Genomic DNA, 18,636 nt, shown 5'->3' on the forward strand with positions numbered 1-18,636 from the left:
CTAGCCAGAGGCACTTTTTTTGATCAGAATCAATATTTTCTTCTTCTTGTTTTTCCCCTCCCCCTTTTGGACCTGGTGTTGATTGAAAAACATGAAAATCAATGGATGGATGCTTAGAAGCTAGTACCAATGTATGGGAATGCATCAGCATGAGGCAAGGCTTACCTGGGTGGAAACTGGAATTTTTTTGCTTTTTAAAATTTATTTAGAGAGAGAAACTGAAATTTGGCTTTTTATTTGTTGTGACAGAAACTTAAAACATCCCCCCAACACACACTTCATATACATAACCACACACATAAACTGTGATTGCATCTGTGCCATTTCTGATCTGTGAAATATAATAATGGGCAAATAAAGCAAAATTGAATTTGGCCAGCCTTTGAAATCTATTGATTTCAAATTAGACCAGCAGTGTTAATTCTATTATAGCAGTAATACCCAGAAGTTAGATTTTGAAATGGATTAGAATGCGTTCATTTAGAAGCTTACAAGTATATCCTTGATGAATTAGCTGGGAGAATAACACTTCTATAAGAAACCATGTGGGAGTAGGTAACTGCAGCCCTAATTCTAGTGCCTGGTTTTATCTTTAGATGTTTTAGTGGCCTCTGTCGGTAGAGGAATCCTAAGACTTTCACTACTGTTGAGTTCTGAGGGTCCTTAAACCTAGCACATGTCCAATGGCAGTGATGGTTCCACAGGGAGAAGAGACCACCCCCCACTTGCTGAGAATTAGATGGGGCTTTCAGATTTGAGTCTCATCAGCAAAGTGCCCAGAGTGCTGATCCCGAGATAGAATGTCTTGGGTGTATTTCTTCCTTGCAGTTACAGCTTGGCTGATGGTTTTTTCTGCAGGTGAGAGTGATTTTCCAGTGATTGCTTTGGCCTGTACAACCAGAGAACAGGATTCTTCCCTTCTTTTTGGCCACCAAATGCCTATGTGCACCACACATTCCAGTGTGCTGAGAAGGGCAGAGCTTCTTGGATGATGATGGACGTCCCACCGGGCAGGATGAAGGCAGAGCGTGTGGCATCTCCACCTCAAGGGTAAGAGTTGCCATGCTATCTTATTTTCTCAAGCACCCATTATTTATCAAAGGAGGATGAGAATGAGCCTTATGGTGCAGTGAGAAAGATGAAAGTTAGACACTTCTGATGGTCAAATCCACTGGGCAGTTGGGACAGATGACTATGGGAAGAAAAGTGTTGGTCTCGAAGGATTGGATTGGAGTTATATTAAGGGACACCACTGGCCAACTTTAGAAAATGCTGTGGTTCACATTTCCTCCCTCTCCCTTTTTTGACATTTATAGTTTGAGAGAATGACACTACTGTTATTGTAACTAGATTCCATTTGTGTTCATGTTAGCTAGTCTGGCTTAAAATGTGTGTTGTGGACTGGAATTGGTCAGAGTCTGGCTCAGGTCACAGACTGAGTAGCTCATCAGATGTACCTGGCCCAGAGGCACATCTTTGAGCCACATAAGGCTTAAAACATGTTGGATCAATTCTAACTAAACTTGAGATATTCTACACAAGGATCAGGGTTTCCAGGTTCTCCTGGGAAGACGGAATGATATGTCTATACTGGTCCTCTTTTCCTAAAAAGGATTCCAGTGCTGAGTAGCCTCTGCCTCTTAGACAAGTGGGGACAGTTCACCACCATCCCCAACCATCTCATTTGTTTGACTTGTTTGGTCACCGGAGGTATTTAATTTTGCCATGCCTGTTCTAGGTCATTCTGCTGGCTCTTTGACAAAAGTACTAATAGCCTTTGTTAATTCCTCCAGATAAAAGCAAGTATCTTTTACTAGATTATGGGCAGCACTTAGCATAAGGGGCTATAGCTGTAAGAGGATAATACATGGTCCCTTCCACAGCGAAGCATGGAGTCTAGAGTGAGCAACAATCAGACTTGTGGGGAATAAGGAGAATTGTAGATAACATCACAATGCCTTGTGATATGTGCTAAAATCAAGGTGTACACAAATGGGCTATGGGAGAGGGTGAATACAGTGGGGAGGTAGAGAAGGGAGAACCATTAATTTGGCCTGGGCCCAAATTCTCCAAAACTCCCTCCCCTGGGCAACGGAGCTTTCCCATGACAGCCCTCTGGATGTGCATGATTCCAAGCAACCTGGCTCAGCTGGAGATGAGATGAAGTATTTACAGCAGGGCTAGGGGCCCCTCTTGTGGTAAAGTCCAGGTTTTTCCTGTTTCTGTTTGAAAAGCTATCATCTACGATTCTTTGCTTTTTACAAAGAGGGCAGCTTTCTGGCTGTTTGGCTCACTAAATCACTCAGACTTCTGAGCAGCTCTCTGCTTGGAGATGAGCTGTGTGAATTACAGAGATCCCTGGAGTTTCCAGAGTAGCAGTCACACTAAATACAGATCCAGAGGGAATGAGTACAACTTTAATGTGATTGTACCAGTTGGTGGGAGTAAGAGAAGGGAAGGGAATCAGGGAAGGAAGTGGGGAAGGTAGAAATACTGTTATATCAATCTTTTATTTTTGGAACACAGTTTTACATGTGTCTCGTGCTTTATGTTTTCAAAAGACTTTTACATTTGTTATTTTATCCTCAAGGTGGGTTTATAAACTCCTTCTATAGATCAAGACTCCACCTGCCCAAGGTCATGCAGATAAGAAGAGGCAGCTCAGACACAAGTTTTCAGAATCCTAGTCTTTCCCTCTCTTTTGCTAGTTGATGCTGATAATTCAGCATGAATAAGAGGACACACTTTTTGTTTTGTTAAGTTCAACATTTAAACGTTGCATTCAGTTTATGAATTCTTAGAAATAGAGCACCCTGGGACCCTGCAAACTATCTGGACCTGTGTCATTCGTGTGTTGTCCGACTGTGGCCCATGCTGTCAGAACGTGTCCAGTGCAGAACAGACCTGGCAGGGAGTTTTCTTGCCTGACTGTTTGGCCGGTGGGACTCACGCTTTACAGCAAGCCTTCCTCAGTGGACTGGGCTGCACCATTTGGAAAGCTACTAGAGGTACTGACTCCATGTAGGAGCCTCGCCATGCTCAGACAATGCTGTAAGAGAAGACTTACTGGGGAGGCGCCTGGTAGGAGGGTGGTAAGGAGGAGACATGGGTATGGTTTGAGTTTAGGTTTCCAATTCTGTTCACATTTGCTTGGTTTTCCCATTTTGTGTATCCCCACGTGGCATGACCAGAAATTGAATTTAGCGTGACCTACTCTTTAAAAAAATCGAAATGAGCTTTCTTTTTAAATTTAATAGAATAAAAGAAAACTCTTAGAAGAATGTTCCAAAAAGAAGTCAGTGTTAAATGCTGAAAATGGTGTATTTTTTTCTTTGATGAAAAAGGATTAATGTAGATTTTTGGACATCTACAAAACAAGAAGGAAAAACAAATCTGAGTTTTTATTTACTTTTATGAAATTGATACCAAAAAGCAGTTCTGTCCAGTAAGAAAAATTGGCTTGTATTATAATACTTTCATTACTTTTCTGAGCAAAGCAGATGCATTATCAGAGACAGCCATGAGCTTGTGTGTATGTGTATGAGTCAGCCTTGAAAAGACACAATTTTGAGAATATTTTCTTAGGTGAGTTTGAGAGCATGAAGCAACAAGAGCAGGAAGTGGACCAAGAGGAGGCAAATAAGAGGTTAATGGCTTTGAAAATGCTTTACAGGGTGCCAGTTGGAGACAACTGAATCAATGGTAGTTTTTATTTTAAGCTGCCAGGGAGTATCTTGGATTTTTGACATATTTTTCTTTTTTTCAATCTTATAAACACCAAGAGGGACAAGGTGGTCAAATACTGTATATATATATTGTTCTCACCATGAGTGATGTGGGTTGATAGTAGGGAGGAGAGTCAATACAGTGAAGCTAAGTTTAGCTTTAAGAAGAGAATGAAAATAGCAGTTGGGTCTTCTACTCTGTGGCCAATGCCACTGTACTCTCAGATGTGCCTGATTTTAGACCCCATGTGTCTTCAGCATGTGAATGTCAATGTCCTTACAGTATGGCTGACATAATATGCAAATGAGAACATCAGCCAGTCTCTACCTCCTCCCACTTAAAAAAAAAAAGCTTTAAATACTCATATTTGAGGCATCGTGAAAAGAGTCTGCTCAGTAAAAGCTGGACAACATTGGGCAAATTCTGAGCCTCAGATGTCCCCATTTGCAACACAGGAGTCTAAGGTCTACGACTTAGGGCTGTTAGAGAATTAAAGAAAATGATTCATTCATTCAGTTACGTGCACTCATTGCCTGCTAGTGTCTATGTACTGCACCAGTTGTTGAGAATAAAAGAGTGAATAATAGTGTATATGAAAGCACTTACCACAGTGCATAGCCTGAAAAAAGATGCTTAGCACATTTTTCTTAAAGCATTTTTAATGGAGGATTTTAACATGTACAAAAATAAAATAATACATTAAACTCCTGTGTGCCTACCTGTCACCTGCTTCAATAGTGATTAACTCATAGCCATCTGGTGTGATCAGTGCTCCTGCCTTTCCATGTGTTATTATGAAATCAATCCCCAATGTTTTATAATTTTATCAATATTTTAGTATGTATTTCCAAAAGATAACGGTTTTCTTTTAAGAACATAATTATATTACTATTGGGACACTGAAAAATTAACAATAATTTTTTTATAATATCAAGTATCTGGTTGGTTTTGTACTAGTTTGTTCTCACATTGCTATAAAGAACTACGTGAGACTGGGTAATTTATAAGGGAAAGAGATTTAATTGATTAAGAGTTCCACATGGCTTGGAAAGCCTCAGGAAACTTAAAATCATGGCAGAAGGCAAAGGGGAAGCAAGCACATCTTGCCATGGTGAAGCAGCAGAGTGAGAGAGAGTGAAGTGGGAGATGCTACACATTTTCAAACAACCAGATCTTGCAAGAGCTCACTAACAATCATGCAAAAAGCAAGGGGAAGTCTGCCCCCATGATTCAATCACCTCCCACCAGGCCCCTCCCCTGACATTTGGGGATTACAATTTGACATGAGATTTGGGTGGGGACACAGAGCCAGACCATATCAGTTTTCAAATGTCCCTGATTTTCATATATATATATATATGAAAAAATAAATACACAGATGTGTATATATATATATACACATACATATACATATATATATACACATATATATATATACACACACAGACATATATATATATATATATATATATATATATATATATACACATTAAGCATTTGACTGGTTAGAATCAGTATCTATACAAAATCTGTACATTGGCTTTGTTTGATATGCCTCTTATTTGATCTGTGTCATTTGTTCTGTATGGTTTCCCAGTCTTGATTTTGCTTATTGCACCCCTGTGGTATTATTGAACATATTCCTCTAAAATATTTATTTTGTTTCAGTAAAATCTAGTTATTTTGTTATATTAGGCTTGATTAGTGGGTTCAGATATTGTAACTCTGATCTCTGTTATGAAATTCCCCATCAGCTTTTTATCCGGATTTTATCAGCCATTGATGATCATTGCCTAGATCTATTATTTTATGAGATTTGAATTCTCTTATTTCTTTTTTTACTTATTAGCTAGAATCCCTATTTATTTATTCACTTATTTTTATTATAATTCTTAAAAATAATAAATAGAAATGGAGTCTCACTGTGTTGCCAAGGCTGGTCTCAAACTCCTGGGCTCAAGTGATCCTCCTGCCTTGGCCGCCCAAATTGCTGGGATGGAATCCTTTTTTAAATGACAGTATTATTGAGATATGCTTTGAATACAGCAAAAACCTACCTTTTTAAAATGTGTTTAATGCAGTTGTTCTTGCTATATTCATGACTGTACAACTTTCCAATTCCAAGACATATTTATCACCCCCAAAAGACACCCAAATCCATTAATAGTACACATCTCCCCTACCCCCAGCCCCCAGCAACCGCTAATCTACTTTCTGTTTCTATAGTTTTGACTATTCTGGATATTTAATATAAATGGAATCATACAATATATGATTTTTATTGTCTTTTTTTAGTAGGCTTTTTTCATTAGCATAATGTTTTCTTTTTTTTAAATTATACTTTAAGTTTTAGGGTACATGTGCACCACGTGCAGGTTAGTTACATATGTACACATGTGCCATGTTGGTGTGCTGCACCCATTAACTCATCATTTAACATTACGTGTATCTCCTAATGCTATCCCTCCCCGCTTCCCCCACCCCACAACAGGCCCCGGTGTTTGATGTTCCCCTTCCTATGTCCATGTGTTCTTACTGTTCAATTCCCACCTATGAGTGAGAACATGCGGTGTTTGGTTTTCTGTCCTTGCGATAGTTTGCTGAGAATGATGGTTTCCATCTTCATCCATGTCCCTACAAAGGACATGAATTCATCATTTTTTTATGGCTGCATAGTATTCCATGGTGTATATGTGCCACATTTTCTTAATCCAGTCTATCATTGTTGGACATTTGGGTTGGTTCCAAGTTTTTGCTATTGTGAATAGTGCTGCAATAAACATACATGTGCATGTGTCTTTATAGCAGCATGTTTTATAATCCTTTGGGTATATACCCAGTAATGGGATGGCTGGGTCAAATGGTATTTCTAGTTCTAGATCCCTGAGGAATTGCCACACTGACCTCCACAATGGTTGAACTAGTTTACAGTCCCACCAACAGTGTAAAAGTGTTCCTATTTCTCCACATCCTCTCCAGCACCCGTTGTTTCCTGACTTTTTAATGATTGTGATTCTAACTGGTGTGAGATGGTATCCCATTGTGGTTTTGATTTGCATTTCTCTGATGGCCAGTGATGATGAGCATTGTTTCATGTATCTTTTGGATGCATAAATGTCTTCCTTTGAGAAGCGTCTGTTCATATCCTTCGCCCACTTTTTGATGGGGTTGTTTTTAGCATAATGTTTTCAAAGTTGATTCAGGTTGTAGTCTGTGTCAGAACTTCATTCCTTGATGGATATTTAGATTATCTCCCCTTTTTGGCTATTAGGAATAATGCTGCTATGAACATTACATATATGTTTTTGTTTGAACATATGTTTTCAGTTCTCTTGGGACTATACCTAGGAACGGAATTGCTGGGTCATACGGTAACTCTGTTTAACTTTTTGAGGAATGGGCTTAAACTGCTTTCTCAAATGGCTGTACTATTTTACATTACTTCCAATGACACACAAGGGTTCCACTTTCTCTGCATCCCTGCCAACACCTGATGTATCATAATATAACACTTGCATTATTACTACTTCTTGACTATAGCCATCATACTGGTATGAAGTGGTATCTCATTGTAATTTTGATTCACATTTTCCTAATGTCTAATGATGTTGAGCATCTTTTCAAGTACCTTTTGGCCATTTATATGTTTTCATAGAAATGTCTATCAAAATTATTTGCCCATTTTAAAGGAGTTTATTTGTCTTTTTATTATTGAGTTGTAAGAGTTATTTATTCTGGATACTATATCCTTATCAGATGTATAATTTGCAAATATTTTCTTCTGTTTTGTGAGTTGTCTTTTCATTTTCTTGATACTTGTCCTTTGACTTGATAGTGTCCTTTGAAGTGCATTTTACATTTTGATAAAGTCAATTTAACTATTTTTTCTTTATTTTACTGTAATTTTAGTGTTATAGTTAAGAAGCCATTCCCTAACTCAAGGTCATGAAAATTTGTGTTAATGTTTTTTTCTTCTTCTTTTTTTTTTTTAATTGTACTTTAAGTTTTAGGGTACATGTGCACAATGTGCAGGTTTGTTACATATGTTTTATAATTTTAGCATCTATATTCAGGCCTTTGATGTATTTAAAGTTAATTTTTGTATATAGTGTGGGATACATATCCAATTTAGATTTTTTTGCATGTGGCTATCCAGTTGTTCCAATACTATTTATCAAAAAGACTGTTCTTACCCCTGTTGAATTGTCTTGACACACTTGTCAAAAATCAATCCAAAAGCCCATATGGGCTTATTTTTCAGTTTATTGATTAATTTTTGACAAGTGTGTCAAGAATCAATTTGTCAATTTCTGAAATTTTAGAATTTTAGAATCAATTGGTCAATTTCTGAAAAAAGGCAGCTAGGATTTTTATGGGAATTGTATCTAATCTATGAATTAATTTGGAGGGTATTGTCATTTAACAATAGTAAATCTTTCAATCCATGAACATTGGGTGTCTTTCTATTCATTTATTTCTTCCATAATTTTTTCAACAACATTTTGTAGTTTTCATTTTCATGCCCCTTTTGTTAAATTTATTTCTAAATATTTTATTTTTCTGGATGCTATTGAAAATGTAATTGTTTTCTTAATTTCATATTTGTATTTTTTTATTGCTAGTATATAGAGATACAGTTTTTTTGTATATCAATCTAGTATCCTGCAAAATTGCTGAACTTATTTATTAGTTCTTATTTTTTCGTATATATATTCCATAGGATTTTCTATATACGAGATCATGTCATCTGCAAATAGAAGTAGTTTAACTTTTCCTTTTCAGTCTGGATGCATTTTCTTTCTTTTCCTTGTCTAATTTCCCTGACTAGAACTTCCAGTACGATGTTGAATAAAAGTGGTGGGATTGGACATTCATGTTTTGTTCCTGATCTTAAGAGAAATGCTTTTAGTCTTTTGTCATTAAACATGTTTTTAGCTGTGGGTTTTTCATAGATGCTCTTTATCAAATTGGAGAAGTTCTGTTCTATTCTTAGTTTTTGAGGTTTTTTTTAATCATGAAAGAGTGCTAGATTTTTTCAAATGCTTTTTCTGCATCTTTTGAGATGATAATGTCATTTTCATTATTTCTTTAGTATTTATATTACCTTGATTGATTTACACATTAAGTTAACCTTAAATTCCTGAGATAAATCCCACTACTCGTGGTATATAATTCTTTTTATATGTTGCTGGATTTGGTTTGCTGATGTTTTGTTGAGGATTTATTCAACTGTATTCATAAGGGATACTGGCCTGTAGTTTTCTTGTGATGTCTTTTTCTAGTTTTGGTATTAGGATAATACTAGCTTCATAGAGGGAGCTGAGAAGTATGCCTTTCTCTTCTAATTTTTGGGAGGGTTTGTGAAAAATTGCTGGTGATTGTGGTAGAATTCACCAGCAAAGCTATCTGTACATGAGCTTTCCATATGAAAATTTTTAAAATTGCAAATTCTGTATCTTTACTTGTTAATAAATAGGTTTATTCAGATTTCCTTTTTCTTCTTGAGTTAGTTTGTGTAGATAATGTCTTTCTAGTGTAAACTAAAAATAAAATTCCAAGCCCTCTTTACTATCTGAATGGACCCCTCCTCTAGGCCCAAGTCATTCCAAAATTAACCTGAAAAATGAGTTCAGATCATGATGAGAAGGAGAGGTCAGACATGCTTCATTATACCCTCCTCTTTTTTGGAATTCAGGAAAAGCTTACCAGCGTTAACATCAACACGAACCTTAGGAGTGATAGTGCAGTCTCTTTAATTGTGATAAGAAACATTTACCATCTATTCTTTCTAAAGTTGCTACCTGGAGGCTTTATCTGCATGATAAAACCTTGGTCTTCACAACTGCTTATTTTAACCCAGACATTTCTATTGATTCTAAGTCTTTAGACAATGTATTAATCTGTTGTCACACTGCTATAAAGACATACCCAAGACTGGGTAATTTATAAAGAAAAGAGATTTAATTGACTCACAGTTCTGCAGGGTTAGGGGGTCTCAGGAAACTTACAATCATGGTGGAAGGGGAAGAGGCATGTCTTATATGGTGGCAGGCAAGAGAGAGTGGCGAGAGAAGGGAAAAGAGCCTCTTATCAAACCATCAGACCTTGTGAGAACTCACTCACTATCATGAGAACAGCATGGGGGAAACTGCCCCCATGATCCAATTACCTCTTACCTGGCCTCTCCCTTGACACGTGGGGATTACAATTCAAGATGAGATTTTGGGTGGGGACACAAAGCCAGACCATATCATTCTAACTCTGGCCCCTCCCAAATCTCATGTCCTCATGTTTTAAAACTAATCATGCCTTCCAATAGTCCCCCAAAGTCTTCACTCATTTCAACATTAATTCAAAAGTCCAAGTCCAAAGTTTCATCTGAGATAAGGCAAGTCCCTTCTACCTAGGAGCCTCTAAAATCAAAAGCAAGTTAGTTACTACCAAGATACAATGGGGGTACAGGCATTGGATAAATGCTTCCATTCCAAATGGGAGAAATTGGCCAAAGCAAAGGATTGTTTTGGCCCCAAAACAAATTGGCCCCAAAGGGGCAAGTCTGAAACCCATCGGGGAGCCATTAAATCTTAACACTCCTAAATGATCTCCTTTTACTCCATGTCTCACATCCAGGTCACAGTGATGCAAGAGGTGGGCTCCCATGGTCTTGGGCAGCTCCACCCCTATGGCTTTGAAAGGTACAGCCCTCCTCCCAGCTGCTCTCTTGGACTGGTGTTGAGTGTCTGTGGCTTTTCCAGGTGCTCAGTGCAGGCTGTCAGTGGATCTACCATTCTGGGGTCAAGAGGACAGTGGGTGTCTCTTCTCACAGCTCCGCTTGGCAGTGCCCCAATGGGGACTCTGTGTGGGACTCTAACCCCACATTTCCTTTCTGCACTGCCCTAGCAGAGGTTCTCCATGAGGGCTCTGCCCCTGCAGCAAACTTCTGCCTGGACTTCCAGGCATTTCCATACATCCTCTGAAATCTAGGCAGAGGTTCCCAAACCTCAATTCTTACTTCTGTCCACTCGCAGGCCCAAGACCACGTGGAAGTCACCAAGGCTTGGGGCTTGCACCGTCTGAAGCCACGGCCCGAGCTGTACCATGGCCCCTTATAGCCATGACTGGAGCTGAAATGGCTGGGATGCTGGGCGCCATGTCCCAAGGCTGCACAGAGCAGTGGGGCCCTGGGTCTAGCCCATAAAACCATTTTTCCTCCAGGCTTCTAGGCCTGTGATGAAAGGGGCTGTTGCCAAGACCTCTGACATCCCCTGGAGAAATTTTCCCCATTGTCTTGGCAGTTAACATTCAGCTCCTGGTTACTTATGCAAATTTCTGCAGCCAGCTTGAATTTCTCCTCAGAAAATGGGTTTTTCTTTTCTATCGCATCATCAGGCTCTAAATTTCCCAAACCTTTATGCTCTGCTTCCCTTTTAAACAAAAATTCCTATTTCAAATGATCTTTTGTGAATGCATAAAATGGAATGCTTTTAAGAGCACCTAGGTCACATCTTGGACACTTTGTTGCTTAGAAATTTCTTCACCAGATACCCTAAATCATCTCTCTCAAGTTCAAAGTTCTACATATCTCTACAGCAGGGGGAAAATGCCCCTAGTCTCTTTGCTAAAGCATAGTAAGAATGAGTGTTTGTTCCGGGTCCCAATAAGTTTTTCATCTCCATCTGAGACCACTTCAGCCTGGGCTCATTGTCCATATCACTACCAGCATTTTGGCCAAAACCACTCAACAAGTCTCTGGGAAGTTCCAAACTTTTCCACATCTTCCTGTCTTCTTTGGAATCCTCCAAACTCTTCCAGCCTCTGCCTGTTACCCAGTTCCAAATTTGCTTCCACATTTTGGGGTATTATTATAGCAGTACCCCACTCTCTGTGGTACCAATTTATAGTATTAGTCAATTTCCATACTGCTATAAAGACATACACAAGACTGGGTAATTTATAAAGAAAAGACGTTTAATTGACTCACAGTTCTGCAGAGCTGAGGAAGCCTCAGGAAACTTACAATCCTGGTAGAAGGGGAACAGGCATGTCTTCCATGGCGGCAGATGAGAGATGAGCGAAGGGGGAAGAGCCCCCAATAAAACCATCAGATCTTGTGAGAACTCATTCACTACTACAAGAACAGCATGGGGAAACCAACCCCATGATCCAATCACCTCCCACCAGTTCTCTTTCTTGACGCTTGGGGATCACAATTGGAGATGAGATTTGGGTGGAAATACAAAGCTCAACCATTTCAGACAATAACTTAACTCTTTCAACCAATTGCCAGTCAGGAAATCTTTGAATCTACCTGTGGCCTGGAAGCCCCCCACCTCAGCTGCCAGTTTTCTGGGCTTTCTGGACAGAACCAATGTACATTTTACATATATTGATTGATTTCTTGTGTCTCCCTAAAATGTATATAGCCAAGTTGTACGCCAACAACCATGGGTGCATGTTCTCAGGATATCCTGAGGGCTATGTCACAGGCCATTGGTCACTCATATTTGACTTAAAATAAATCTCTTTAAATATTTTACAGAGTTTGACTCTTTGTCGACACTAGCAATTTGTACACTTTGTCTAGGTTATCTAATTTGTGGACATATGATTGTTCATAGTATTCCTTTATGGTTATTTTCATTTTATAAGGTCAATAGTGGTATTGTTCTTTCATTGTTGATTTTGCTAATTTGAATCTTCTCTCATTTTTTTAAATTTTCCTTTGTTTTGTTTAAGTTTTGAGACAGGGTCTGACTCTGTCACCAAGGATGGAGTGCAGTAGTGCAATCTCAGCTCACTGCAGCCTCCCCCTCTTGGGTTCAAGTGATTCTCATGCCTCAGCCTCTCGAGTAGCTGAGACTAGACGTGCATGACACCATGCCCAGCTAATTTTTGTATTTTTTGTAGAGATGGGGTTTTGCCATGTTCACCAGGCTGGTCTTGAACTCCTGGCCTCAAATGATCCATCTGTCTTGGCCTCCCAAAGTACTTTCATTTTTTCTTGGTTAGCCTAGTTAAAGATTTGTCAATTTTGTTGATTGTTTTAAATGACCAATGGCTTTGTTGATTTTTTTCTATTTTTAATTTTATTCTCCATTTATTTATTTGCCTGTTAATCTTTATTATTTCCTTTCTTTTTTTTCAGAGGAGGAGTTTGTTGTCTTGCAGACAACCTTGCCTTTCCATAAACATAAGGGGGAAGAGATTCCTTTCTGACCTTTCTGCTCCGTTTAATGGTGTTACTGTCTGCCCACTTTTACAGACTAGAAAACACATCGTCTTTTGGCCTTTCTGCTTCCTTGTCCCTTTTTTTTCCCAATCAGTTACCAAATCCTGTAGATTCTATCTTATAAACTTCTTCTGAGTTTATCACTTCCTCCTTATATGCACTGCCACTGTGTGTGTCCATGTCCTTGCCACCCCTAACCTGTTCTATTGCAGCCCTGTCTTCTTGAGCCCAGCTTTTGCCCCATGCAGCTTTCACGCTGCTGTCATTGGCGGCTTTGTAAGTCACAGTCACAAACCTAGCTATGTCTACTTGTTGATTAAGACCCTTTAGTGGTCTTGCTGACAGAATAAAGTCCAGATTATTATGCAGGGTCCTCCACAATTTGGCTTCTGTCTACCCTTTGATGCCTCTGGTGGGAATGTCCTTTTCCTTTCAGTTTGGTGGTGTGTTAGTCTGTTCTCACATTGCTATAAAGAACTACCTGAGACTGGGTAATTTATAAAGATTTAATTGACTTACAGTTCTGCAGGCTGTACAGGAGGCATGGCTGGGGAGGCCGCAGGAAATTTACAATCCTGGCAGCAGGCGAAAGGGAAGCCAGCATGTCTTACATGGCAGAGCAGGAGAGAGAGAGTGAAGGGGGAGATGCTACACACTTTGAAAGAGCCAGATCTCATGAGAACTCTATCACGAGACAGTACTTGGAGGATGATGCTAAGCCATTAGAAACCAACCCCATGATCCAATCACTTCCCACTAGGCTCCACCTCCAACACGCAGGATCACAATTCAACATGAGATTTAGGTGGGGACACAGAGCCAAACCATATTAGGTGGACTCCACTTGAACCTTTGAGCTGCATATAACCTCTGCTATGAAGCTTCTCCAGCTAAGGTCACTGCTTGTTTCTCAGTAATCCCAAAGATGCTTGACTGACCTCTCGCATAGCATGCCTGACATTGGATTATTAGATTATAAAAAGGAAGAAGGCGGGGGAAGTCTATGTAGTGGAGAGAACATGGACTTTGGAATTAATTCAACCTGGGTTTAAATCTTGGCTCCACCTTTTACCTATTATGTACCTAGGGAGGCTAAGAGCCATTTTTCTATCCAGCTACCATATAGTGTTGGAAGGACTGAATGACATTAATGTGTAAAGGCCTCCAGTAGTATCAGGTGGGGACTCAGTATATGACAGTCTCCTTTTATTTGTATCATCTGTTCTGAGGAGGCATCATTGCATTGGGTGAGGATCAAAAGCTGTTATTTTCTCTGTGAGAAATGGACCTCATGTATCCTGATTAGTGTCAGAACTAAAAACAGGCCACGTGCTCAGCCAGTATAGACAATCTATGGAAAGATAATTATAGATTAGGGCCACGTGGGGACTGTCTGTGAGGGGAAGGAGGAGGTGGGAGTGGAGCGCGTTTGTGTCAGGAAACTGATAGTGCAATTACCATAAAGAGGTTTTCCCAAGTCAAGTTCTTTTCATATGGATGTTCCTGAAACACCATCCCATGAAGTGTAATGATACCTGTAAGATATAAGGTACTTAATCACAGGGAGATAATTATATCCTCTTGATTGTCCACGTCCAAACATAGGGAGTAGGGCTTTCTCTTAAAGGAGTAAAACATTGGTATGCAAAGGGAAACTCACATCCTTTCTAAGTGCTGGGCTGAGCCCCCTGTGATGTGTGTGTTGGGGGCATGACCAAGCTCTAGGGATGGGAAGGGAGGAGCTTCAAGCCTGGCAGCAACTAGCCTGTCATGTCTGAATTGAGTTTCCCAAACATGAAGAGCCTGTGCTTGAATCTCTGGAGATGCTTATATTATGTAAGTGATCTAAATTGCATTGTATTTTTGGGGGCAAGGTTGGGAGGTACAGTTTGAATGCTTAATACACAGAGAAATGGCAATTAGGGTTCATACAAATTATATTGCCATCTTTCCTCTTTCCTAAAGAAAATGGGTTCCCAAAATCCTAAGTTTTTTTTGAGAAAAATCTGTTTTGTGTTAATTTTCTTCTGATCAAATGCATAATAATGTATTCATTTTTATTGCATTTCCTGCTTTGCTTTTAATGTAGCCCATCATCCTGGAAAGGGCAGATTAAAAATAAGCTTGGCCGGGCACGGCAGGACAGAGTGCTAATATCATCTTGTGCTCTTTCCAGGTGCAGCCTGATCTTCCTCGTCTCCCTTGCCAGCCAGCACTCTGCCTTCTGTATCCACCATGGTGTTTGGTGAGTTTTTCCATCGCCCTGGACAAGACGAGGAACTCGTCAACCTGAATGTGGGGGGCTTTAAGCAGTCTGTTGACCAAAGCACCCTCCTGCGGTTTCCTCACACCAGACTGGGGAAGCTGCTTGCTTGCCATTCTGAAGAGGCCATTCTGGAGCTGTGTGATGATTACAGTGTGGCCGATAAGGAATACTACTTTGATCGGAATCCCTCCTTGTTCAGATATGTTTTGAATTTTTATTACACGGGGAAGCTGCACGTCATGGAGGAGCTGTGCGTGTTCTCATTCTGCCAGGAGATTGAGTACTGGGGCATCAATGAGCTCTTCATTGATTCTTGCTGCAGCAATCGCTACCAGGAACGCAAGGAGGAAAACCACGAGAAGGACTGGGACCAGAAAAGCCATGATGTGAGTACCGACTCCTCGTTTGAAGAGTCGTCTCTGTTTGAGAAAGAGCTGGAGAAGTTTGACACACTGCGATTTGGTCAACTCCGGAAGAAAATCTGGATTAGAATGGAGAACCCAGCGTACTGCCTGTCTGCTAAGCTTATCGCTATCTCCTCCTTGAGCGTGGTGCTGGCCTCCATCGTGGCCATGTGCGTTCACAGCATGTCGGAGTTCCAGAATGAGGATGGAGAAGTGGATGATCCGGTGCTGGAAGGAGTGGAGATCGCGTGCATTGCCTGGTTCACCGGGGAGCTTGCTATCCGGCTGGCTGCTGCTCCTTGTCAAAAGAAATTCTGGAAAAACCCACTGAACATCATTGACTTTGTCTCCATTATTCCCTTCTATGCCACGTTGGCTGTAGACACCAAGGAGGAAGAGAGTGAGGATATTGAGAACATGGGCAAGGTGGTCCAGATCCTACGGCTTATGAGGATTTTCCGAATTCTAAAGCTTGCCCGGCACTCGGTAGGACTTCGGTCTCTAGGTGCCACACTGAGACACAGCTACCATGAAGTTGGGCTTCTGCTTCTCTTCCTCTCTGTGGGCATTTCCATTTTCTCTGTGCTTATCTACTCCGTGGAGAAAGATGACCACACATCCAGCCTCACCAGCATCCCCATCTGCTGGTGGTGGGCCACCATCAGCATGACAACCGTGGGCTATGGAGACACCCACCCAGTCACCTTGGCGGGGAAGCTCATCGCCAGCATATGCATCATCTGTGGCATCTTGGTGGTGGCCCTTCCCATCACCATCATCTTCAACAAGTTTTCCAAGTACTACCAGAAGCAAAAGGACATTGATGTGGACCAGTGCAGTGAGGATGCACCAGAGAAGTGTCATGAGCTACCTTACTTTAACATTAGGGATATTTATGCACAGCGGATGCACGCCTTCATTACCAGTCTCTCTTCTGTAGGCATTGTGGTGAGCGATCCTGACTCCACAGATGCTTCAAGCATTGAAGACAATGAGGACATTTGTAACACCACCTCCTTGGAGAATTGCACAGCAAAATGAGCGGGGGGTGTTTGTGCCTGTTTCTCTTATCCTTTCCCGACATTAGGTTAACACAGCTTTATAAACCTCAATGGGTTCGTTAAAATCATTTAATTCTCAGGGTGTACCTTTCAGCCATAGTTGGACATTCATTGCTGAATTCTGAAATGATAGAATTGTCTTTATTTTTCTCTGTGAGGTCAATTAAATGCCTTGTTCTGAAATTTATTTTTTACAGGAGAGAATTGTGATATGGTTTTAGAATATAAGATAAATGGTATTGGGTGGGGTTTGTGGCTACAGGTTATGCATCATTCTGTGTTTGTCATTTACTCACATTGAGCTAACTTTAAATTACTGACAAGTAGAATCAAAGGTCCAGCTGACTGAGATGACATGCATGTAAGATCCACCAAATGAGACAATGCATGTAAATCCATGCTCATGTTCTAAACATGGAAACTAGGAGCCTAATAAACTTCCTAGTTCAGTATGGAGAATGTCTTGGTTGTATGTTTTTACGTTGAGTAACTACATTTTAGTATGTTCAGGATTGGTTTGGAAGAAAAATTTTCTTTTTGGAGTACCAAGAGCCCTTCTTTTCTTTATGCTTTTGAATTTTGGGTATGTACCAGGCATATGCTAGCTCTTTTTTCAGTAGACTTGATGGTAGTTGGCAGATAGAAGAACATGTCCATGACTAAATTACGCTGTCCAGCATAAACTGATTAAACATGTAGGTGTTTGGGACACACTCAAAATTGGCATATATGAATGAAGCGTGTACTCTTACAGATATTTTTCAGTATTTATTTTGAATTTTATAATAATTTATACTGCTAGGACAAAATCTCACTACCTAAAAAATATTGCAGAGCAGAGTAAACCTACACATTCACAGGCAGGGATACTTTCAGTGAATGGAAGAAGGGAGAAATGTTGTACAAACACAGAGGAGTGAAACTTAAATCTCTGGAAAAAGCTATGCCAGCAGCTATAAAATGAGCCAACATTTTCCAATAGCTGTAGAGATGGTAATTTCTGCATCTCATGTAGAAACTTCTCACAAAGAAAGAAGACATACATATGCATTTTCAGACAGTGGCAGAGCAATTCTATCCCATGTGGAGAGAATTTAGCTAAAGTGTTAATTTTGGAGATGTGTGGAGACTCTCACGCATGCCACCAGGGGCTGGTTATGGATTCTTTACCTGAAGTCTTTCCAGTGAAAGAGTCACATGGATTTGTTATGTTTGTAGAGGCATTTCATTGAAAGAAGGGCGTTATCAGATATAGGTAACTCTTTGACTCATCACTCCTCTTAAGGTTTTTATGGCTTCTGAGACGGATATAACTAAACAGGGTTTATGGCCACTTTTAAATCTGGAGGTTTATTACATGCATGTGTGTTACCCCTGCTCACTAAAAAAAATATTTTCTCCAAAATGCATTTTTGATATTGGAGTAAGTATAGTTTTGAGGCACAGCAATAGAATTTGGGATCTTGTTTTATCAAAGATTTTCTAATTAGTGATGAAGTAACTGAAGACTGCTTATGTAATAATAGTAACAGTAGTAGTAGTAGGAACAAGAACAGCAATAATAATATAATAATAAGCTAACTGTATAATTGCATTTATTTATTACAACATCCCTTGAAGCAAAAGTTTGTTACTGTTCCCATTTTAAGATGAGGAAACTAAGGTTTGCAGGGAAAGTGGCTTGTGGAAGTTCAAGAGTCAGCAGTGGGGTTGGGCTCTGGACCCAGGAGGCTGACTCTAGGGCCTGTGCTTTTCACTGCCCCCTGCTCTGTCGTGTTAGGGAGTGGATTTAAGGAAACATCAGAACAGTGCATCTGAAGGGACAAAGAGCCACAAACACTGTCAGACTTTCACGTTTTGAGGATGTGAGCTGAAAGGGGGAAATGCTAGCTTATGTATCTTTGCTTTCCTAATCCAGACATCAGATACACTTATTTACAGAGACAGTTT

At 40.0% G+C, this 18,636-nt stretch overlaps 1 protein-coding gene across 2 annotated transcripts in view; it reads left to right on the plus strand.

Annotated features, from left to right (window-relative positions):
* The window catches only part of KCNS3 (potassium voltage-gated channel modifier subfamily S member 3), a 55,333-nt gene extending 38,191 nt beyond the window's left edge, over nucleotides 1–17,142 (plus strand). Inside the window, exons 2-3 of one of the 2 annotated variants that reach the window (XM_032172288.2) lie at nucleotides 859–1,050; nucleotides 15,132–17,142. In XM_032172288.2, coding sequence (XP_032028179.1) covers nucleotides 15,191–16,666 — 1,476 coding nt within the window. In that variant the 5' untranslated portion in view covers nucleotides 859–1,050; nucleotides 15,132–15,190 and the 3' untranslated portion in view covers nucleotides 16,667–17,142. The remainder of the gene's footprint in view (nucleotides 1–858; nucleotides 1,051–15,131) is intronic. The other variant, XM_058426685.1, reaches the window with a different exon arrangement.
* The last annotated feature ends 1,494 nt before the right edge of the window (nucleotides 17,143–18,636 follow it).

The sequence above is a fragment of the Hylobates moloch genome, unplaced genomic scaffold (genome assembly GCF_009828535.3).
Source record: "Hylobates moloch isolate HMO894 unplaced genomic scaffold, HMol_V3 SCAFFOLD_13, whole genome shotgun sequence".
Classification (NCBI taxonomy): Eukaryota; Metazoa; Chordata; class Mammalia; order Primates; family Hylobatidae; genus Hylobates; species Hylobates moloch.